At 43.0% G+C, this 24,972-nt stretch overlaps 2 protein-coding genes across 9 annotated transcripts in view; both read right to left on the minus strand.

The window, feature by feature from the left end:
* flvcr2a (FLVCR choline and putative heme transporter 2a) overlaps positions 1 to 18,478 on the minus strand; it is a 31,027-nt gene extending 12,549 nt beyond the window's left edge. Inside the window, exons 1-2 of one of the 7 annotated variants that reach the window (XM_030443682.1) lie at positions 14,765 to 14,869; positions 1,583 to 2,234 (exon numbers count right to left, since the gene is read on the minus strand). In XM_030443682.1, the coding sequence (XP_030299542.1) occupies positions 1,583 to 2,179 (597 nt within the window). In that variant the 5' untranslated portion in view covers positions 2,180 to 2,234; positions 14,765 to 14,869. Of the gene's footprint in view, positions 1 to 1,582; positions 5,466 to 14,764; positions 15,869 to 17,682 lie in introns of those variants that run through there. The other 6 variants (XM_030443681.1, XM_030443686.1, XM_030443685.1 and 3 more) reach the window with 6 other exon arrangements.
* Positions 18,479 to 19,413: 935 nt separating this feature from the next.
* On the minus strand, positions 19,414 to 24,936 carry jdp2a (Jun dimerization protein 2a). Of its 2 annotated transcripts, none has more exons than XM_030443694.1 (4): positions 24,570 to 24,936; positions 21,854 to 22,071; positions 21,142 to 21,261; positions 19,414 to 21,017 (listed from the first exon to the last, which is right to left on the minus strand). In XM_030443694.1, exons 1-4 carry the CDS (start codon positions 24,655 to 24,657, stop codon positions 20,832 to 20,834), a joined length of 612 nt encoding a protein of 203 aa, XP_030299554.1. In that variant the 5' UTR covers positions 24,658 to 24,936; the 3' UTR covers positions 19,414 to 20,831. The 2 variants fall into 2 exon arrangements, with proteins under 2 accessions (XP_030299554.1, XP_030299555.1); XM_030443695.1 differs by having other exon boundaries at positions 21,157 to 21,261; positions 24,570 to 24,930.
* Positions 24,937 to 24,972: the final 36 nt, after the last annotated feature.

The following is a 24,972-nucleotide window of genomic DNA, read 5'->3' on the forward strand; positions in this document are numbered from 1 at the left end:
ACTAAAGAAGGGACAGAATTGGAACAGTAGAGTCAACTGCTCAGCCGATTGAAAGCAAAGAAAATACACTGTATGGCAACTTTTTGCGCATTTTGGCTAAGTAGAGCAAGTCTTGATAACATGCAAAACAAGCTCATTCTGAACTGGTGCAAATCAAGTATACTTCTGGCACACAAACTGTTGATCTGTTTGATCTTCAAAGCATCACAGCCTGTTATGGAAATACTACCTACTTTTTGTTCAGTGTGAACTATTTCTGAACGTCCATGGGGATATGTAAACCACTTCAGCCTGAAACCTTAAAAGTATCATGTTTAGGGACCAGAGCCAAAGAAATAAGGCCGTGGTGAGCAAGTAAACATCAACAACAATGTGTTCTTCAATCTTGATCAGCGGGGAGCGGGACATTAGCACCAAACAAAAACATGCATGACAATGGCCGGCATGCAGTGTTTGCTTTTAGGCAGGTGAGAGAGGGCAAACTTCAATTGAAGGAAAACAGTTTGGCTTCGGAGGGGGTTCAGAGGAGTCGGACATTTTTTGATGGTATATGTTTATGTACAGTGTTGCCAGTGCCTGTGTGTCATTCAATGGCTGTTTTTATTGGCTTGTACAGAAAGAATTAGTTAGAGCTAAATAGAGTCTGAAAACCCGGAAATCAGTTAGCATGTTTGCACTTCTGGTTCCCTCGTCTCAAACTCAATGTGTTTTTTAGTTTCATGCCAGAAATAAGGTTTGTGGTTACCACGGGCTTAAGATATTTACATGTTTTGATTGAAGAAACAAAATGCTCAAAGCTGATCTTTTCCTGACCCTAACCACGTGGATGTTTTGCCTATACCTAACCGGACCATAATTGCAGCAATGTCACAACATAGAACTGAAAACTGAACCTAAAGAAATGACAAGATGAAGCATGTCAGTAGTTTGCAGAAGTTAGCATTCCCACGTATATACGAATACTTATTTTGAAAGCAGGAAATCGAGGCTCTTTGTACATGTAGAGAAAGTAATTAAGCTAGCACAAAGACTCTGGTATAGATTTAACTATGTTGGAAATCTTGTGGGCATTTTAGAAAATACCCTAAAAGTAAACTCTGAGCAAATACGTTCACATCATTAAAATTCCATCAACTTTTTATATACCACATGTGACATCCTGAGGTAATTTTACCAGAAGTGAAACCATCTACTTAAGCATACATCAGGCGCTTGTTCTGCAAGTTGTAACAAGTATCACTTCGCTAGGATCCTTTTTGCTGTTAGAAGCTGAAGTGGAGAGCAGCCGCAAAGTTTTCCTGCAAGAGTGATTCACTGTGTTAAACCTGCTGACTCAAGAAGAAGGTTGGAAACAGAATTCACAGGAACAGACAGTCACGCATTCAAGATGGCAAACACTGACAGGACATAACACTTTGAGATATACTGCAAAGAGTGTTAAAGATGATAGAGCTCTCCTTCAGTTAATGCTTGCCTAATACACTCACACATACAGTTCTTTTACCACCAGTTTGAGAAGTCTGTAACACCACACACACACTGCAAAAGATGAATTGAGGCCGACAGGTAAACAGAGACACACCTGGTTTCCCAGTACGCCAATGGAACAGGCAGTGGACACCTCCTGCTGCCCAAACCACAGGGATGCAAGTCTGGATGGGATGCCTAGGCAATAAACCGCAGCCGCTGAACACACCAACTGGCCGAAGAAGGTCATGGCGAACATATCAGGGTAGGCCGTGCCCGTCTTGATCCAGGCCCCGATGCAGTTGAAGGCCGAGCCCACCACCACAACGTCCCTCATGCCCCGGTTGTCAAGTAGCCAAGTGACGGGCAGGATGAGGGGGATGTAGGTGAGGCAATAAGTCATGGAGAGCCAGTCGATGGTCACGCTTTCGACGCTGTAGAAGCGCACGAAGATGTTGCTGATGATGCTGTACTGCAGCCACATAAAGCTGTTGCTCATGGAGTAGGAGCAGAAGATGAATAGCATGACCCACCGTCGCCTGTACAGTCTGGTCTCCATCAGGGGGAAAAGCTGTGATCTGTCCAGGGCTGAAGTCTCCAATGTGTTGCTGCTGTCTCCCAGAAGCAGTGGGTGTTTGTAATCCCCAAACCTGGTTTTCTCGAATCCTGTCTGAGACCAGTCATCTTGAGAAAATTCATCCTGAGAACTCATGTTGCTCCAGGTGAAACGCTTCCCTTTTACTTCAGACTTCAGCAGCACTCAAAAGCTGGAGGGAAGAGCAAACATTTCTCCTTGTGTGTGCGCTCTCTTAATACCGTGGCAGTTTACCTGACTCGCCCCTCCCACCCACAGATATTTCCTACATGTTGATTGTAAACAAGCCAGCCTGCTGATCCTAAATTGGAGATTACTGCTTATCACTCCTTGCTTCGCAAAGTTGATATAATGAGTGATGCTGGGAAGCTCTGATCTCAGCCAACAGTCACATACCTGACTGACTCTGCTATTTACCACCTCTGTAGTCACGTGATGGACTTCTGTTACGAGCTTTGCTTTTAATGTGTGAACCCACTGTAGCAACATCACACACTCACAAACATAGACAAGATACAGTCCACTGAGGGTGATGCTTACCAAAAGCTACAACGTCTTCAGAATGCAATAATGCAGAAAGAATGTGGAAAGAACGCAAAAATAAAATACATTTTTGTCGTTTAAAGCATGAAAACACGCCTCAGTCTTTTGTGGTTGGCAAACATTACAATGCAAACCAAGGGTAGCCGTGTAGCCGCCATATGCAAATAATACTAAATTTGTGGTTATTAACACCCCGTCTCAACAATACATGACACTTGTATTACTAGGAAGTAAACTTCTGTGATTACACAAGGCGACAATATCTCACCACAGAAACACCAGTCATTAAAGTGTTTGAGGTTCATAAATTGGATTTACTGATGCCCAATCATTGTGTATTACATCATCTGTGTTTGGACTAAGAGTGCTGACACACCCACAACTAGTTGATTAAACATAAATGTTTACATAGAGTCCAGTCAGAAACTATTATTGTGCTTTTTATCACACATTTTTTGTTGTTTGTGTGGTTTTAAATTAAATGCCGACCTCCAGCTTAATTTGAAGGTGTTTTCAGGTTCACATCAGCAGATGAGTGCAGCACCTGTGGTCCTTTTTATACAAGTCATTGCAATTTCTGGAAACAACAGTAAGTGACTGTACAAATGAACAAGAAACCCCATTTAGCAACATATCATCGCAGAACACTTTATACGTTTCCGGGTGACGCTCCGGCTGATCTCTATCCTTGTGTTTTCTGCCTGCGATGTGTAGGTAGTCATTATATTAAAAATAGAGAATCATCACATGCACATGAACCAGATCTGAAAACAAATATTGATATGTGCACAATCAGCATGGTATTTAATTTAAATACATGCTCTATCACTACCTGCTTGAAGGCCCCATAGTGTAAAAAGTGATCTTTCCATGTCTGTTTTTATTATAACGCAGGTCTAGGTGCGATTTTAATACTGTTAAGGAATCAAAGCAGTCAATATACGGGGGACAGCGCACAAAAAACGGTGGGGTCAGTGGCAGTGTTAACATTGCAAGACTTTTCAGTGAATTTTTTTTGTTAATGTCTCAGGGAACAAAGCATGGATCCTGATGACAAAACCAGCTTTGTTTAGGTGACAGATCCAAACAGAAACCCGGGTCCAGTGCATTTATTTATGGTCTTCCTTGATTGAAATAAACGGGATTGTTGGGCCTTGGCGGAGGTATACGCTCTACTGAGTGCCATTCTAGTTCTACATGAAAAGGAGGGGAAGGTTGAGCTTTACCTAGTCTGTCTGCTTTTAGATATCCACAACACTGAAACAGACACCTGGACCCCTTTTGATAGGGAATGTTAGGCATTACTGGCTACAAAAAAAAACTACAAGTTATAGTTTTCATTTAAAAAGTAACCTCTGCCTCTCATTTTGAGTTATAATGGACTGAACTGCGGTTAAATAAGGGCTAGACGGTCTCTACAGTCTTTGTGACAGTGTCAGACTAGACATTTCTGACGGCAGGGCTGCAGTGCCCCTGCCGTCTCCAGCCTCCACCTACACCACCTCTCTGGCTCCCATGAATGGAAGGAGTGAAGGGAAGACAAGGAGCAGCAAAACATCTGTCCTCAAATTGAAACTACGTACTAAACACACGCTTCGTTATCACTATTCTCAGGCTTCTTTCAGGAAAAAAAAACACCACCCTCGCAAATGGACATGGGATGTCACTGCAGCAGACTAAACAGTAGTTGTTCATCAGCTTTTCCGAGATTTCTTCATGGGCGACGCGTTCGCCTCAGTATCCACAAAGGCGGCGCAATAAATCGCTCCGCCGCGTCAGATAAACAGACAGTAAAACGATTTGAGGCTCGTTTTGCTCCAATATCTTGACGCCAAAGTCTGTTGTTTTTATGGCTTGCCCGACTATACGCTTCCTGAGAGTGACGACACGTGATCGCGCGCTACAAATAAAAACTATTTAAAAATCCCCACAGCCTGTCCCCCTCGCGAGATGATCCACAATAGACGCGCTACAACAGACTGGACATGTGAAAAGAAACGTCGGTGTACCGTACCTGGAGCAGCGCAGCATTCACACACTGCCCCACTACATCCACCTCACACACACACACTGTACCAGCGGAAGACGGCGAAACTGTGCACGTCACCTCCCATCTGGGCACCACCCTCAAGACATATCACTTTACAAAAGGGGTGTCAGGGAAATCGACCCCTATGCTTGACGACAGATTCTTAAAAGTGACTGTAATGAACGTGTAATTAATACTTAAGGCATCATTTTAGTGGGCATTACAGGAAAGAGCAAAACTACTATTAGTGGCCTATTTAATTTCACTGGAGATGGAAGAGGAGTGTCAATAAGTGTGTTGCTGTGATTTTTTGACATCTTCTGTAAGTTCTAGGTTAAGTGATTTTGTTTAACTGTGATATTTTTTTCCTCCCCTACCAAGATCAAGGCCTTATTTCCTGAGAAATGAATGAAAATGTAGAAAAACGCCCTATCTCGCATCATTAGAGAAAGGCAGAAAAAACTCTTGGATCTGTTGCTCGATCTGGATCAGCACCAAAAGTTCACAGGGTCTATTCTGGGCTGAGAGCCATCCTCTGCCCGAGTTCTGTGAAAATCCATGCAGTAGTTTTTGTGTAGTCCTGCTGACAAACCAACCAACCAACAATCAAATATACACATGTGGAAACGTAGCCTCTATTGGCGGAGGTAAATACCATAGCTGAGTTTTTAACCCCCTACGTATCCGATTGCTGTATTTACTAGATACTTTTCATATTGGAATTTGCACAAATGGTGTGTAATGTTGTTTCACAGTTCCGCCAAAGAGAGATTTCCCATCGACACTCATCAAATGGTTTCATTTAAATGAAACTATGAGGCCTAAAGAGGTTAGTGCAGTTAGGTCAGTTAATGCTTGCCTAAAAAACTCACTCATACACTACTTTTACCACTGGTTTGAGAAGTTTGTAACACCATACACATACTGCAAAAGATGAATTGAGGCCGACAAGTAAACAGAGACACACCTGGTATCCCAGTACGCCAATGGAACAGGCGGTGGACACCTCCTGCTGCCCAAACCACAGGGATGCAAGTCTGGATGGGATGCCCAGACAATAAACCTCAGCCACTGAACACACCAACTGGCCGAAGAAGGTCATGGCGAACATATCAGGGGAGGAAGTGCCCGTCTTGATCCAGGCCCCGATGCAGTTGAAGGCCGAGCCCACCACCACAATGTCCCTCATGCCCCAGTTGTCAAGCAGCCAAGTGATGGGCAGGATGAGGGGGATGTAGGTGAGGCAATAAGTCATGGAGAGCCAGTCGATGGTCACACTTTCGACGCTGTAGAAGCGCATGAAGATGTTGCTGATGATGCTGTACTGCAGCCACATGAAGCCGTTGCTCATGGAGTAGGAGCAGAAGATGAATAGCATGACCCACCGTCGCCTGTACAGTCTGGTCTCCATCAGGGGGAAAAGCTGTGATCTGTCCAGGGGTGAAGTCTCCAATGTGTTGCTGCTGTCTCCCAGAAGCAGGGGTTGTTTGTAATCCCCAAACCTGGTTTTCTCGATTCCTGTCGGAGACCAGTCATCTTGAGAAAATTCATCCTGAGAACTCATGTTGCTCCAGGTGAAACGCTTCCCTTTTACTTCAGACTTCAGTAGCACTCAACAGCTGGAGGGAAGAGCAAACATTTCTCCTTGTGTGTGCGCTCTCTTAATACTGTGGCAGTTTACCTGACTCGCCCCTCCCACCCACTGATATTTCCTACATGCTGATTGTAAACAAGCCAGCCTGCTGATCCTAAATTGGAGATTACTGCTTATCACTCCTTGCTTCACAAAGTTGATCTGATCTCAGCCAACAGTCACATACCTAATTAACTCTGGTGTTTACCACCTCTGTAGTCACGTGATGGATCTCCGTTAAGAGTTTTGCTTTTAATGTGTGAACCCATTGTAGCAACTTGATTTTATTGCTAAAGTGGGCACATCACACACTCACAAACACAGACGATCTAAAGTCCAACTGTCTAACTGTTGTTAGATATCCAAAACACTGAAACAGACACCTGAACCCCTTTTGATAGGGAATGTAAGGCATTACTGGCTACTAAACATAACTCCAAGTTAGGTGAAACATTAGAATATCGTGCAAAAGTTCATTTATTTCAGTAATTAATCTTAAACGGTGAATCTAATATATTATATAGACTCATTACATGGAAAGCGAGATATTTCAAGCCTTTATTTGTTATCATTTTGATGATTGTGGCTTACAACTAATGAAAACCCCAAATTCAAAATCTCAGAAAATTTGAATATTACATGAAATCAAAAGGATTTCAAATACAGAAATGTCGGCCCTCTGAAAGTTATAATCATGCATATGTACTCAGTACTTGGTTTGGGCCTCTTTTGCATGAATTACTGCCTTAATGCGGCGTGGCATGGATGCTATCAGCCTGTGGCACGGCTGAGGTGAGCGACCTTCAGCTCTTCTGCATTGTTCTGTCTCGTGTCTCTCATCTTTCTCTTGACAATGCCCCATAGATTCTCTATGGGGTTCAGGTCACGCGAGTTTGCTGGCCAATCAAGTACAGTAACACCAAGGTCATTGAACCAGGTTTTGGTACTTTTGGCAGTGTGGGCAGGTGCCAAGTCCTGCTGGAAAATGAAGTCAGCATCTGCATAAAGCTTGTCTGCTGAAGGAAGCATGAAGTGCTTTAAAATGTCCTGGTAGACGGCTGCGTTGACTCTGGACTTAATAAAGCACTTAACGTCACACTGGACTTAGGCATCTTGGATTGTGTGCCTCTCCATTCTTCCTCCAGACTCTGGGGCCTTGGTTTCTAAATAAGATGCAGAATTTGCTCTCATCAGAAAAGAGGACTTTGGACAACTGAGCAACAGATCTTTTTTTTTCTTTAGCCCAGGTAAGACGCTTCTGACGTTGTTTATTCTTCAGGAGTGGCTTGACAAGAGTAAATGACATTTGAAGCCCGTGTCCACGATCCATCTGTGTGTGGTGGCTCTTGATTTACTAACTCCAGCCTCAGTCGACTCCTTGTGAAGCTCCCCAACATTTTTGAATGGCCTTTTCCTGACATTCCTCTCCAGGCTGCAGTCATCCCTGCTGCTTGTGAACCTTTTTCTTCCACACTTTTCCCTTCCGCTTAACTTCCTATTCATGTGCTTTGATACAGTACTTTGAGAACATCCATTCTCTTGCAATTACCTTTTGAGGCTTTTCCTCCATGTTGAGGGTGTCAATGATGGTTTTCTGCACAACTGTCAGGTCAGCAGTCTACCCCATGATTGTGAATTTGACCAGACTGAGAGACCATTTAAAGGCTCAGGAACCCTATGCAGGCATTTTGGATTAATTAGATGATTACAGTGTGACAATTTGAGCCTAAAATATTGAACCTTTTCACAATATTCTAATTTGCTGAGATTTTCAATTTGGGGTTTTCATAAGCTATAAGCCATAATCATCAAATAATTATGAAATATCTCACTTTGCATGTATTGAGTCTATTTAATATATTAGTTTCACCTTTTAAGTTAAATTACTGAAATAAACGAACTTTTGCACAATATTCTAATTTTTGAGTTTCACCTGTAATGGACTGAACTGCAGTTAAATAAGGACTCTACAGTCTTTGTGCCAGTGTCAGACTGGACATTTCTGACGGCAGAGCTGCAGTGCCCCTGCCGTCTCCAGCCTCCCCCTACACCACCTCTCTGGCTCCCATGAATGGAAGGAGTGAAGGGAAGACAAGGAGCAGCAAAACAGAGTATTGTGTATTTTATTTCATTGTTTATTGAACTGCAGAGAGAAAAGAGGACTGCACTGTGATATCCTGAGGCTGATGATCATTTTCACGCGCCATTGCTGTGCTGTATGCTGTGCTGCAGGAGGGAGCTGTGTGTAATAAACAACCCAAAATCCACCTGGCCGTGTCTGTGGACTGTAGAAGCGACAGTAGTGTGGAGCTGCATCCTACCAACCAATCTGCATCATCAGGTCACGCCTTCTGCTGCATATGATGTGGAAATAGAAGTGTATGATTGCAAAATGGTTGTCCCCATGGTTGTGGTGCCTGGACAGACTGATGACACGATCTTGGGCAGCAATGCCATGAAGACAATTATGCAACAGGCTGAGAAGGAACACAAAACTGGCGGATGTGTTTCCCTGTGTTGCAGCGGAGAATCTGTCTCAATCTGAACACATCCAGGTTCACTCTCAATCTATGACTGACGCTACGATGCCAAGGTCCAAGGAGGATGTCAAAAGACCATTAGACAAGCTTGGTCTAACTAATCTGGACTTGGATTCATGTGCCGTCTCTGACCTGTGGAGAGACAGGCTTTTCCAGATCATTGAGAGACATGAGTCAATCTTCTCATGACACAAGATGGACTGTAGAGAGGCATGTGACTTTGTGCACAAGATACATCTTGTGGATGAGAGGCCATTCCGGTTGCCCTACCGCAGAGTGCCACTATCAGAAGCTGAGAACAGCTCTCAATGAAATGGAAGAAAAAGGCATTATTTGCAAATCCTCCAGCGAGTATGCATCACCACTTGTCCTTGTATGGAAGAAAAATGGGGATCTGCGCATCTGCACTGAAATTAATTGAAATTTAATCAATAAACACACTCGAGTCTGGCTCTGACAGCGTTTTGCATCATGTGCATCTGCACAATATCATAGCCCATGATTTCCGAAAATATACTATGTCAACTAGTGATATCAGCACAAGAACTGTTGAGGAATATTTAGACAATTATTTTTGTCATGTTATAATAATTTACAGACACGATCGTTTTGCCCGTGTGTGTCCTCGCACAGAGCGAGACTGGACACAGGAGCTCAGCTTCGTGGCTTTCAACAAACTATTAAGCTAAAACTTTTACTCTTAAACACAAAAGGCAAGTCCACTTTAAGAAAAATAATTGTTCATCACTTAAAATGGACGGAGCAACCTAACGCAGACAAGTCAGCTTACCGTTTTTAGGTGATAAGCCATGTTTGCAGTCGAGCTGTGATATACAAACTGTTGCTTGCAAACTTTGCATTCGACTTTTTTTCCATTTTTATAAAATGCTGCCACACTCCTGATGTCTTTGACATGGTAGAAAAGGAATGACTGTAAATGAAACGCTTAAAAATAAATAAATATTTAACAAACCACCGCCCCGAGGCCTTCACGATCTTCAATCTGTTTGTCTGTAGTGGGTTGGGCTTGGGTTTCCAAAATAGTGAAAACAAGGGTGGTGTTCTGAAGACACACTGTTACCTGTGAAACACGTGTGCTCTGAAAACACCCCCATTAGCACTTGGTACTTTCCTCCTGATAAAGTCAAAGATGCAGGACACACAGCAATGGGATGGAGAGGACCCGCTGCATGTTTACGCACTGCCACAGCAGCATGTAATTAACACGGCAAAAATCGACCAATCAGAATTTTGGTCGAGCCAGAACTTATCAACCAATAAATCAACCAGTCGACTAGGAGATTACAGCCCTACTGGAAAGGTTGAAGCCATTAGCCAGTTACAGGTGTCTGACTTGATGGACAGTGACGGTGTCACCCCTTTACAGAAGGAGATTCTGTCATTCTTGGGGATGGTGCTGTATTATCAGCATTTCATCAAAGATTGTTCTACTAAGGCCAGGCCCCTTTTAAAGCTCCTCTCAGAACAAAAGACTGGCGGCAAAACCCAGAGCAGGAGGATGCATGAGAAAAAGCGCTCTAGTCAAGTGAAGCTATCGGCAGACAACTGGATGTCCGAGTGTCAGGATGTGTTTGACACTCTGAAACGCAATCTATCGCACAGTGTGACCCTAGCCCATCCTGACTTCAAGGAGCCTTTTATTCTTGCTGTGGATGCCTCTTTGATGCAATTGGAGCTGTTCTTTCTCAGCTTCAACATGCTGAGAAAGTTGCAAGGCCTCGCTAGTAAAACACTGTCAAAATCCAAGTCGAACTACCCAGCTCACAGACTGTAATTTCTTGCCTTAAAGCGGACCATATGCGACAAGTCTTCCCATTGGCTAAAAGAAGGCATTTTACTGCATGGTCTGACAACAACACCTTGACGTACATCTTAATGAAGCCCAGATTGGATGCCTGTGAACAGAGGTGGGAGGCGAAACTAGCGGTATATGATTTCGACCTGAAATATGTTCCAGGGCCAAGGAGTACTGCAGCTGATGCCTTTAGCTGCGAACCCTTCATCCGTTCCAGCATAAGCCATCATCTGGTAAAGGAGCCTTGTCTGTCTTTGTTGGATGAAATCAACGGAGTTTTGACTGGGACAGTGCAAGACGCCTTCTGACTAACGTGTGTTATTGGTGCTGAAGAGGTGTCAGCCATCTTGGACACCCATTGCACTGGTGGTGTCTCCCATCTGTCAAGTGCTAGTCCATCCTCACTGCAGTTGCCTGACGAAGACCCATCCATACAGTCAGTTGCACAATCTGCAGCAGCAGGATGCTACAGTGAGCAGAGCACTCTTCTATGTTCAGCGACACAAGAGGCCAAACGCACATGAAAAAGCGACTGAGTCGAGCTGTGTACTCAGATTGTTGAAGCACTGGGAGGAATTGAAATGGCGTAATGTGATTCTCTTCAGAGTGAAGACAGACCGTCACACTGACAAACTCTTTCAGTTTGTCAGTTGACCCAAGTCTTTGAAACATCAAGTCCTGCACGGCGTTCATGCTGCAGCTGGCCACCAGGGCCATTCAAGAACTCTCTCACTGGCTGGTGAACCGAATGCCCAGGCTCCTCTTGAGAACATCCATACTTCAGCTCTTATGGAACTAGTCTGCATTGCTTTTTGGACAGCAGAGACAAGTGACAGGAAGGGCACTGATGTTCTTGTTGTCACAGACCATTTCTCAAAGCTGGCGCTAGCCTTTCCCTGTAGAAGCCAATCAGCGAAGCAAGTAGCCCGCTGCTTATGGCGCACATTTTTCTGCATCTATGGGTTCCCAAAACGAATCCACCCTGATCAGTGGGCCAACTTTTACAGCAGGCTCATCAAAGACCTTCTTGAGGTGGCAGCGGAGTGCCCATACAACTCCATATCACCCCATGGGCAACAGAATCCCAGAAAGATTTAACAGATCTCTTGGTGGAATGATAAGTACAAGTACAAAGCGCAAGTCTAGGTGGCCGCAAGTGCTCCAGATGTTGACCTCCTGCTATAACTGCACTGTGCATGAGACAAGCAGTCACTTGCTTTTTTTTTCTTTCATTTTACTGCTTTAGTTTGTTTTATGAATTGGGTGTATGTGAGTCTCTACACTCATTCAGCGAAGACATGCACAGGTTTTTGGGATGTAAATGGCATCCCTGTTTGTCTGTGATAAGTGTGGGTTTTGGTACCACCCTGTCCTTACACACTTCTTAAGGAAGAATTCCCGACATTGACTTTTTCGTACATCACTGCTCGAGACCCACAGTTTTTTTTACCTTTTCCACTGAATCCATTTTTTGTGTATATTTTTGTTTTTTTGCTTTTCGTCTTGGTTGTCCCGCTCTGTGTTGCCCCTATTTAGCATAATTTACGGGGGCTGCATGTAACAGAGTAGATTTGTGCTTGGTAATTTATGGCAAAATAGGTGCAACACTGCCATCTATTAACGCAGTGGTTGGGGAACTGCACAGAGAAAAGAGGACTTCACTGTGGAAAGATGTCCTCTTGCATGGTCAGGTATATTTAATAATTTTGCTAAAGGTGTCAGATGTTCATATTTTATATTTTGCTGTCTAATGTACTCATTGAGATTTGTCCTAACTGTCTTGAGCGCTTACTGTGATTTGTTAAGCCACAAAGCTACTTTTTGGAGACTTGTAATGATGCTAAACTAGCTTAAATGCTTCCCCTCGTTTCATGTGTTGTTCAGATTATCCTGAGACTGATGATTATTTTCACACGCCATTGCTGTGCTGTATGCTGTGTTGCAGATAATATGTTGTGCATTTTGTTATGTTACTTTTCATGACGTTTTTATTTTAGATTTTGTCTGTGTGAGCTGCTACTTGTTCAGCTAAACGGCTCACATTCATTCATCTAGCTCTGAATTCAGTGTATTTTCATACTTACCTCATGGTAGATGTTGAAAGTGTTCTTAAAATCAGTTTTATGTCACATAACGGATTAGTAGGGGTTTTTACTTATGTTTGTGGAATAACAATATACACTATATATTTGATTGCTATATTTACTAGATACTTTTCATAGCGGAATTTACACAAATGGTGTGTAATGTTGTTTCACAGTTCCGCCAAAGAGAGATTTCCCATCGATACTCATCAAATGGTTTCATTTAAATACAACTATGAGGCCTAAACAGGAGAAAAATATCCTGCATTTCACAAATATCAGAAGCAATACAGATTTATGTCTCAGGACTTTGTTTATCCCTCGTTAATTTCTGATAAATATTATGGCCCTCATATTTATCTTGTGACACTTTAAAAGGGCCTTGACCTTTAGGATGGAAATACAGACTTAACTACTTAACACAAAGCAGCTGATAATGGCACCGCCTGGACCAGCTATTACAATAAAATAAAATATACATCGGTGGCATTAAAAGCAATAACATAATATATAATAAATCCATCACTCAAAAGGCATTTAAGTTCTGATAATTTCAGAATATTTTCCTGTTGATGCTTCTGTGCTTTTAGTTTGAAAGCAGGACTTGTACTATGACTGATTGTTTCTTTGGTTTCCTGCAGATACTTATATTTGGCTAAAAGGATCTGAATACTCCATCTTCCAACAACTGAATAGTGTTTGCTTTCTGGCTGAATAAGAAGACAGCGCAATGCTTCAACAAATCCACTCAAAATAGGCGAACAAGTTAAAAAAAAAAAAAAATCCATGAGCCCTGATAAGCTTTATCAAGGTAAGCAGACGCTGTGAATATGCAGATAAGCTTTAACATGTCAGCACACACACACCAACACACCTCCAGAGGACATAGACAAAAAGTCAAAGTATCTCTTCTTGCAAATGCAAATTGCTTCAGGATGTGTGATGTATTTAAGAACCTGTGTAGGTTAGGATGACATATCTAACATCCTGGTCACTTAGTCTCACCTCCCAAACACATGTACTCCGTGATAGATATGCAGGTAGATCTGTCAGCTACTTAAACAAAAGAAAGAGGATTACACTGGGTAGCCCACCCATCACACTTAAGTCCAGGATCATTAACGGCATGTTTCTGTCACTATTGGTTGGTTCAGCCTAAACTAATATATTTCTTCCTCATGTCAAGTCCAGGGACATCCAGGGATTTTTTTTTTTTTTCAGGAGTCTCCGAGGTGGCAAAGCAAACAATGGAAGGTGAGAAGCACAGAAAACAGGTTGGATTAACATAAGGGCGAAGCGGACAACTGCCTCACCCACTCCCTGTCATTCTGATATTTGTTATTCGATTACTTGGAAATGTTAGGGAGCAATCGTGTACATTGTCAACAAAGGCATGTCGAGCATTACTATGTAATCTTGTAGAAGCGAACCAGAAAATCTAGCCTGTTAGTTGAGAATAGAGATGTTCCTAGTGAGTATTTCTTCTGTCATTCAAACCTTAACCCTCACCTGTAAGGGTTAACGTTGTCTGAAATTATATTGTGTTACAACAGTTAGCCATAACTGTTAGTAATGTAAGGACGCTAGATGTTTATAAAGCAACATATGACTAGGATATTACAGTGCATATTCTATCAATATTTTATTTAAATGTATACAATACTAATGGACGAGTATTGGTTGTAAGGTTTAAATTGTCAGACTGATGCTCAGTGTCTGTGCAAGTTGAATTAGACTCAACAATCACAAATCAAATCTTTCATCGACATCCCTGGTTGATACTGCGCTCAGTTTATTGTATTCAATCAAATTCTTAATTTTGGGCGAGGTAATATTTTCTCCTCATGTACGGGTCAGTGTCTATGGACATGGATGAAGGGATGAGGGGGGTCACCCGGGGCCCTACATTTGCCCCTCTAAGGGGTTAATCCGGCCATGGGTTTAGCCCATTGAAGGATAATTAAACATGGCAATTTAATAAGGTCAAAATTAAATTATACAGTATAAAGAGATCTTTTTTAATAAGACTTTTCTTGGAGCACAACAGATCCACTCACCTGATTCCCAAAAACTCCAATGGAGCACGCTGTGGAAACCTCATCCGCGCCGAACCACACCGATGCCAGGCGGGAGGGCATCCCGAGGATGAAGACCTGGGCGAGGGAACTTGCGAACTGTCCGAGCACTGTCACCAGGAACAGGTCGGGTTGGGCACTGGCCACCTTGATCCACGTCCCGGCGCAGTTGAGCGCGCTGGCCAGCAGCGCTGTGACCCGCAGCCCTTTCTTATCCAAGAGCCAGGTGACCGGGAAGATGAAGGGGATGTAGGTGAGCATGTAGACCATGGAGAGCCAGTCCACAGCCATCGCGTCCACGTTGTAGAACTTCATCATTATGTTGCTGATGATCCCGTACTGGATCCATTGGTACGCGTTGCTCAGGGAGTAAGAGCTGAACAGGAACACGATCGCCCAGCGCTTCTTGTACAGGCGCGTCGTGGCCGCAGAGCCGCTGTCCCCGTTCGGGATGCTGCTGCATTCAATCTGGTCCCCGGCATCTGGACCGCCCGCTCCCAAAGGTGGACCATCACTCTTGGCATCCTGTGCGCTCGGATCGTGTGAGGTCTGCGTATCATCACCCATTTTCTCTTTCAGTTTAAACGAGAAGCCTCCACTTAAAACCCGCTTAAAATGTCTTTAAAACAACAAAATAATTCAAATCTGTCGGTCCATGTGACAGTATAGAAACCGTTACTTGTCAGTGATGTTGGTTTCCTTTGTCCTCACCAGAGGACTGAGACAACTTAAAATGTTGGTTTCATTCCGAATGACTGACCCGCTCTCGACAAGTTCACCTAATACTTGAGCTGTCTGAGAAATCTCCTTTACTACCCACACTGTGGATATGACCCGACTTCTACTCCCCCCAGCTGCTGAGAGAAGACATGACAGTGACTGTGAAGTGGGACACGCCTACCATCAAGTCAAATCACAGTCAACAGAGCACTACAGTATCTGTGGCACTGTAGTTTGTCTTTATGGTTCGCTGTTATAACTCCATCTCCAATTGTGACAATGCACAGAGGGTTTCCATCTAATAATATTCCTTATATTCATCATGAGGTTTCCACAACTTCTCTACTTCTACTTTAAGGCTCTCCTGCCTGAGTCATGCCATGTTAATCTGGAAAGTTAAATCCCCCCTGGTATGAACAATGACTGCCTTGTTACTACATCTAGGATTGTTATTAGTTGGTTCATACTAAGAACTTCTATTCTTATATGCTTATATTTTTTTTCATGTTCGATTAAATGTGGATTAAGAGTCAAATCTGGCTTTAACAAAAATGTGCCTGCATCTCATTTTTTTTTTTTTTTTTTTAACGCAAAAGGAGAGGCATGTGTAGTTTAAAGACTTAAAGCTGAGCTACATGTGAAGGGAGGGGGATAAGAGATGTAGAAAGTCTGTTTTATCAGTGTTTGCACTATTATACTGAGTGGGAAAATATCCTCAGGTGAAAAGAAACTTTCCCAACCTGTCATTCTTTGTGATGTGAGAAAACGTGACAAATATGCAAGTCTTGTGTGTAAAGCGGATGCTGGAGAGGCTGTAATGCGAAACTGAAGAAACGCTGAATCAAACGTAGGTCAGTTTCAGCTCAGACTTTTTACATTAATACATCTTTCTCGCCATATTAATTACTGAAATGAGCTGACATTAAAGGTGCACTATGTAGTTTTAGGGGAAGATATTTTATTCAGAAGACAAAGATCTTCACTGACTGGTTTTGTTTATGCCTAAACAAACCAAATAACCAAACTGACCCTAAAGGACAAAACTATTTCAGACTGTTTTTCAGACCCTTCAATCTTTCCAGATTCAAACAGTGTTCGGGGTCCTTATTTTGAGAGGAGGGGAGATTCCAGGATGTTCCACCTTCACCTGGTAAGGGTCAGAAAAGTCACATGAGGGGCAATGCCAATAAAAGAGCAAGCGGTCACTGCCCTGGGAAAGGCAGTATCCAAACAAGCACCAGGTGGTCATAGTTCTGGGAAGGAGTAATCAACATCTGTCGTATAGTTTATAACCACTGTATTCAAAGTCAGAAACGTTTGTAATGAGGTGTCTGGACTGCAACACATTCTGGCCTTTAATTCAACTAAGTTTGAATTTAACCTGCTCCTCCTTGTGTAAGCTAAGGAATGTAGACAATACGGGGCTCACAGCTCCAAGGGACCTTGGAGGCAGCATTCAACTGTGTGTGGGTCAAAGGTTAGCAGGAGACAAGGCCACTATAGGGACTAAAACAGAGCCTGGCTCCTATGTCAGGTGGAGGAAGATATCTAAACGTGTACATCTCCAGAAAAGGATAGAGAGATCATTTAGGTAATTTTGGAGTACAAGACCCAAGGAGGAACTGTAACAGATTTAGCCTTTTATGGGAGATGAGCAGGGAGATACCTTTTCATGTCGATTGGATAGATGGACCCTCAACCCACCGCAATGACCAATTAGGATTAGGCAGGTACAGCCCAAAGGACTTTAAGAAGGCCCCTACGAGGAGAGACAGGGGTGGTGCTTGGAAAACCTCCTAAGAGTAAAGGCTGGGGTTTGATGGGGCAGAGGGCAGAGCATATTGGCATTGTTTTGTCCAGAGATTTGATAATATCAGAACGCAGCTGCTTCTGATCCGGACTCAAGGCGCTAGATTCTGTTTTAATAAAGATTGCTTCGTCCTTCCACCCAGCCTTGCTTCCGCAGAATCATTTATGATCAAACTACACGCCGACACCTTTGAGAAGAGAAGCCCAGAAACCACAGTAAGCCTGCAGAGAGCACTTCTGGTCTTCTCTCCATGCTGCGTGTATTAAAGAGATCTGATTCATCAATCTGAGTCTAAAATTCTTCTGAGAATCAGCAACTCTCTACCTCTCCGAGGAGAGTGTCCCTTACAAAGCACAACAGATCCACTCACCTGATTCCCCAAAACTCCAATGGAGCATGCTGTGGAAACCTCATCCGCGCCGAACCACACCGATGCCAGGCGGGAGGGCATCCCGAGGATGAAGACCTCGGCGAGGGAACTTGCGAACTGTCCGAGCACTGTCACCAGGAACAGGTCGGGTTGGGCACTGGCCACCTTGATCCACGTCCCGGCGCAGTTGAGCGCGCTGGCCAGCAGCGCTGTGACCCGCAGCCCTTTCTTATCCAGGAGCCAGGTGACCGGGAAGATGAAGGGGATGTAGGTGAGCATGTAGACCATGGAGAGCCAGTCCACAGCCATCGCGTCCACGTTGTAGAACTTCATCATTATGTTGCTGATGATCCCGTACTGGATCCATTGGTACGCGTTGCTCAGGGAGTAAGAGCTGAACAGGAACACGATCGCCCAGCGCTTCTTGTACAGGCGCGTCGTGGCCGCAGAGCCGCTGTCCCCGTTCGGGATGCTGCTGCATTCAATCTGGTCCCCGGCATCTGGACCGCCCGCTCCCAAAGGTGGACCATCACTCTTGGCATCCTGTGCGCTCGGGTCGTGTGAGGTCGGCGTATCATCTCCCATTTTCTCTTTCAGTTTAAACGAGAAGCCTCCACTTGTAGCACTAACAACCCGCTTAAAATGTCTTTAAAACAACAAAAGAATTAGTCGCATCTGTCGGTAGAAATTCGTCTCCAATTGTAACGATTAATATGAATTAATATATTCATTCTAATAATATCCCTTTATTATATTATGAGGTTTCCACAACTTCTCTAAACTACTTTTAGGCTCTCTTGCCTCAGTCATGCCATGTTAATCTGAAGGTTAAATCCCTCCTGGTATGAACTGTGGGGGGACATTCTTTAATGTCCCTCTATTATTGTGATATGATATTCTTGCATATGAAATCTAACAGATATTGTGCAACATTAATATCATATAGCGTGCTCATAGGTAAGAACTTTTTTAAAAAAAATCTTTATGGAATAATCATTACACTCCACTATAGGCGCAATTCATTTGAATTTTTTGATTGTTTATGAAAACGTGCTCACGAAACTTTCCTCGTGAGAGTTTTCATAAATCACGTATTTGTAATAGCCTCTTATTTGCGCTTACAGTGAAGTGTAATGATTATTCTACTCATTTCAGTCGTAAGAATATCAGGCAACACAAACCTTGAAACAATATATCCCCATTGGGCGCTGTGCCATCGTCACATTCCGTGTCCAGGAGCGCAGCTGAGCTGGGCGGACTCTGTGGTAATTAACTGATCAAGTAAACATTAAATAATGAATGGCCTGCTGTTGATTTTTCACCAAATATACGATTTAGGTTTTCATGTAGTTTGTGTGTCAAGTGGACTGTGCTGCCAGGCGCACCGGGCGCACACCCTCTGCCTTCTCCAGTCAGCTCATCTGGATCATCCTCACCACCTGCGATTTTTGCACCCCCTCCCCCAATGTCCCTTTAGAGGCTCCGTACTTTAGGGACTGTGTAAAAATAGCCTCAGTGAAATTAAATGTCCCCCCCCTTTTTTCCCTCTTTGTGATGCCAGAAAACAGAACAAATATCCAAGTCTTGAAGCAGTAAAGCAGTTGTTCAGGTTGCGCTGCCTTCGGCCACCAGGTGGCACCTTTTACCACGCATTTAGGTCAAGAGAATGATTCCCCAAAACATCATGTCTGTCTCACGTTTTCAATTCTGTTGACTCAAAGAAATTCCAGAAAAAAAGAAACTAAACATTTATTTCTTATGGAAATACAAAATGGGATTTTGTGATAGCTTATATGCTTATATAACATCATATACAAAAGTATATAAAAAAAAACATAATTGGTAGTAACATGGTAACAGAAAATAAAGTACAATGTAAACAGTCCATATATATATGTGCATACATGACGCCTGCGCCAAAACATAGCAATAAAGACAAATAAAAAAAATGATCAGTTGATCTGCCACAAACTGTGTGGAGGAACAGAGATAACCATAAAATCATGAAGGTTATGATGTAGTAAAAAAGGCTTCTGACTCTGTGTGTGTGTGTGCGTGTGTGTGTGTGTGTACGTTCTTCATACCACCACATACCATCGCCAGTATGTGCTGGTTAATGCATTCCAGTAGATATTTATTCTGATACTTTATGAAATGTGTCCATTAGGCCAACACAGTGGCTCCCAATTGCTCCAATCTTCTAGTTGTAGTTCAGTTAGAGTTCCTACAATTCCCAGAATGCATTTTTAGCAGTTAACACAATACAAGCAATTTTTGGCACAAGGGCCGAGGAGTATTGCAATCTGTCCTTAAAAACGAGGTCTATTTGTCGCCTGATCACCACATAAAACCCGGCATTGAAATGCAGTTGAAACAGCAGTTATATGTGACTTGGTGACATCCAGTTGCGTGTAATCAAACGTAGGTCAGATTTAGCTCTGACTTTTTAAATCAAAACATTTTTCTCACCAAATGAATTTCTGAAATCAGCTGATATTTAAAGATGCAGTATGTAGTTTTAGGGGAAGAGATTTTAATCAGAAGACAAAGATCTTCACTGACTGATTTTTTTTATGCCTAAACAAACAAAATTCACAAACTGACCTTAAACGCAACACAATTTCATACTGTTTTACATTGTTTAAATCTGCCACACCCTTCCACCTTTCTAGCTTCAAACTGTGTTCTAGGGCCTTATTTTATCTGAGAACAGCTTGTTTATCCAGTTATTGGAAAAATAAACATGTCTAAGTTTTTATTATTACCTCCTTTAGATTATAAGTATCAAAATTCTGAGTTTGAATGTCTGCATAGTGCTCCTTTAACCACCAATGCTTTCTCTATAATGGAAAGTTATTATCTTCCAAACCAAAATCTATTTCAGCTGCTGGAAATATGTTAAAAATGCCATGCTGGCTAATGGCTCAAGCTAAGTTTAGGTGACAAATAAATGACAAAACAAGAGAGAGCAACAAAGACCAGTTTGAACAGTCCAATCACATTGGATCCATATTTTGTGGCATGATGCTCTGAGACCTAAGATAGGAGGATTTGGCTGCTGGTTCTCCTCCACGGCCAGGGCCCAAAGCTAAGTGCTGCTAGTTGGCTGCTCCTTCTCAACTGTAAACTCTAGAAAAGACGTCGAACCTTCACTTGGCCTCGAGCTGCTGCAGCAGGGGGTTCACCTCACCCTCCGGGGTTTTGACGCTATCTGTCCTGACAATACACGTGGGCCGGTGGCGGTTGAGCATGAGGATCAGCTGCTGCCGTTCAAGCTTCAGCTCCTCAATCTGGGCTTTGAGGTCAGAGTTCAACATCTCTAGTCTCTCCGATTCCTGTGAGAGAACGGAAGGAGAATGAAGTATTAAAGGAGGTAGAGTTGGAAAGTTTTCTTAATGATAAGATAAAAATGTGAGCATTTCAAATGTAGAAATAATAATAATAAAGTAAAGTAATAACCTTGGTATGTCCCACCTTTTGTAGATAATCTGTCCTCTCTTTCTTTTTGTTTCGACATCGAGCTGCAGCCACTTTGTTTTTCTCTCGCCTTCGTTTCCTCCTCTCTTCCTCTTCATCTCTCTAAACAACAGTGCAGGTGAAAAGGTTTCAGGTTGAGTTGTGATGGCCTTGCTGAACGTCAAACTACTTTAAAAAATCCTCATATGCCATCATATAAATAATAAAAGCTTATTTGTATTATGTTCTCTTCTATGGTAATCCATCAGTTATCTTGTATCTAACCATTTTATCTTTTCTTGTGACGACTCAAACAAAATGTTCATCTACCTGCTACCTGCCCTTGTAGCTAAATTGAATTCATTCAAATGATTTCCATCACCCTGATCGTGTTTTTTTCCACTGGTCATCCACTGTGGAAAAGATCTAGTACTATTTTTAGCAACAGCGACACATCCTGCTATGTCCACTAGATGGACCTGTTGATTAAGCTATGACACTGCAAAGGTGCTTTCAGTTCACTCCAACCGGCTTTCAAAGGTTAGGGCACATATTTCACACAATTTAGCTGGAATCTGTATGCTGAATATTTCTGAAATATTTCCACTGCAGTGTGGCGAAAAAACTAAATGTTTAGTGTTAAGAAAAACAATGTAAACAGAGTCAAAATGAACCGTTTCTGATTGCATTATCAGGCACTCATTGTTTCCTTTACCTCTGTTTTGATCACTAGAGGCCTCTTCCCCAGACTGTCCAGGAAGTGCAGAGGTGACAGCATTGTACCGAACTCCTGGAAGTCACCAAATTTGAGCTTGTCAGTCAGCGTGGTGGCTGAGATCCCAGCTAGCGGTCCAAGGCTTGGCAGGGAGCCTGCTGTCACAGAGGGATCTGGGATTTGTCCTGGCATCGTGTCAGACTCGGTCGTGACCACAGCTAGGAGGCAGAGGGAGAAAATGGGAGACATACTCAGACGGCAACTAAACCAGATCAATGAAAAACACATAAAACTCAGCTTGTTATAGCACACGCTTGGAGCATACTTTATGGTGTGAGGGGAGAAAAAAAAAAAACATTTAACATTAACAAATTAAAAGGGAAAATAAATATCTGAGTCCTTTTTTTTAGACCAGCAGACGGTCACAGGGCTTCAAGCAGGCACTTGCCCGAGGTGCACTGCTCCTCTCTAGCAGTCAGACTGGCCAAACTGTGATGAATTGCTGGTCTGTTATAGGAGCCGGATGCTGAGGCTGCTCTCATTAGGCTATTTTATTATTTTGCTTCTTTTTCTGGAATGAATATGCCACCATTTACTGAGATCTTGGCAGAAAACGCACTTCATAAAATCCCCAGAGGCCAAAAGAGAGACGAACAAGACAGTGTACAAAGCAGACTCAGACAAATTCCCACTTTATTTCAAGGAAAGCAAAAGCCAGAATAGAAATGCCCGTTAACCATGCTTTCCTCCTTATGAGACTTCATGACAAGGGAGTAGACTATGGCTGCCAAAATTCAGCACAATGTGGTTAAGCCTGACCCCAAATTTAACTTGTTTTGTTTAGCCAAGTGAAAAATTAAGAGATGACATTGTTTACTCGCAACTCTTTGCGCCAAACAGATTTTCTTTGCATGTTTTGTTCTGCCCGACCACTGACAAATGCCTTAATTTGAAAAATGCTGAGCCTGAACATTTAAATATATCCAGAGACAATGAGCGAGGTGTGTGAGCAAAGCCAGCCAAAGACACAGGAAATTACTACAACAGCTCAGCGGATTTCCAAGCCACATGATGCAGCCAAAAGCGACCATCTGAGGTCAATTACTCAGAGATCTTTAGCCCACACTGAAGCAACAAACAGGCAATATTTGATTTAAATGTCACTGTAGAAGACAGCCATCTGGCGTGTTATTATCTGTGAGGAAATATCTATGAGAATTCTAAGGGAGGAGCTTATGTATGGTGATTATGCATCTACTGAATAGTTATGCATCATGAGAACATGACAAGGCAGGCGACATGAGAAAAACGCATGGGAATAACTTTCAGTTTTCACACTTCCTCAAAACACAGGTCAAAAAAGTGGAACTCTGCAGGTCATGGTTTTGGCACATGATGCCCAGATGCAAATATCTGCTAAAAAAATGAAGCAAAAAAACTCACGGTGCAAAACAAACTACGGCCTGACCGATGTATCAGTTAGCTGATGTGCTCAGCCGATATTGGCCTATCACAGATCAACTGTATCGGCATGAATGTTGTCCAGTACGCGCCCATGTGACACCATGAGAGATTATAATGCAGAAAAAGATTCTTCGGGTGATTTATACATTTTTAAATTTCCAGTGAAGTCTACTGCTGCAGTGCACTGCTGTCATTTTACACAATAAAGTTTATTGTTAAACTGTGAAACATCCTGTCTTCTGTTACATATCTTTGTGTGTTCGATCACCACATTTGAGGGATCACTTGCACAGAATTTGTGTTTATCTGGCGATATGCCACTTTGGGTTTTCCTTTTTCACGCAAACATGCGAAATAGAGGTAATGCAAAATTGCATGATAGGAAATTTTGTGTTAAATTTGCACGACAACACCAGGCAATGCAAAAGACACACCCAACGTAACACCATAAACAGGGCTGACAAGCATACAGGATGGAACAATGCCCATCATTTCAATATATTAAGGTCCAATGTTAAAAATATGCCCTTTCATGTTAACTTTATTATTCCCCTGAAGGACCAACAAGCCAATTAACTTCTACAGATCTCACTGCAGTATTATCATTTCTTCTGAACTCTCACACTCAAAAGAGAAAAGCCCAGGGTTAGTTTCGGAAACTGAACGTTCAGTAGTTGAGGAATATGAATGCAGTGCCCTCAAATCGCCTCCACTGTCTTGCATGCTGAAGCCATTGGTCAACTTGAAAGCGGAAGTTTCTCTTCAGTGCGGCATTTATCTTACGTAACTTTGTCTTCTCATCAGAGAGCTGCAGTGATAAAAAAAAAAAAAAGGAAAAAAAAGACGTTACTGCTTTTTTTTGGTTCGCAGCTGATTTCTCTTCAGATAAACGCACATGTTAACGATTCGACACTCGCGTGGAGGTTAGACAGCACTAACACAGGAACATTTTGTTCTGAATTGTGCACGCCGTGCTTCCACTAAGAGGAGCGTGCCAACAAAAGAAAACGAGCTTTCTGCAGCATGCTCCGCAAAAGATGTCAGGGCGACTTTGAAGAGCGGAAAAAAAAACGCAGTAAAACTGTAAAGATCTGCAGAGATGGTCGCGCCGAATAACCGAGAACATCCCAGCCCCGCTCGCCGCCTGCTCACCAACTACGCTCGCTGTGACCTATGCGCGGCGCGCCAAGACGCTGCTTAGTATGGACAAAATGAGCCAGTCCCTCGACTTATGAAGTTTTTCAATACCGACCTGACTTTGATCCCAGGTGCAACAAATGTCCTTTCTTCTGGTCAGCCGAGGGTCGAGAGTAGATTTTAAAAAGTGGAAATCGTTGCATCAGCCCGATTTCAAACGTGATTCCAATCTGGGAGGATTTGGGAATGCGGAACTTAGGCTATGCCAGCCAAACGTAAGCAGGGATGTAAAAAAGTACATCGTGGGGGCAGAAGTGGGGAAGTCGCACCGCTCCTCCCATAAAGAAACACTGAGGCTGCAGACTGCAACGACAGAATGTGGCTCCGATGGAGGCCTGATCTGGAAATACAGCGCGGCCGCTCACCTACACAGAGTCTCAGAGCAAATACAGGACGGATCTCTGGGAAATCTACAAGCCTCGTTGTAATAAGGGTTTGTGAGAAGGGAAAATGAAAGC

Source organism: Sparus aurata, chromosome 16 (assembly GCF_900880675.1).
Source record: "Sparus aurata chromosome 16, fSpaAur1.1, whole genome shotgun sequence".
Taxonomy (NCBI): Eukaryota; Metazoa; Chordata; class Actinopteri; order Spariformes; family Sparidae; genus Sparus; species Sparus aurata.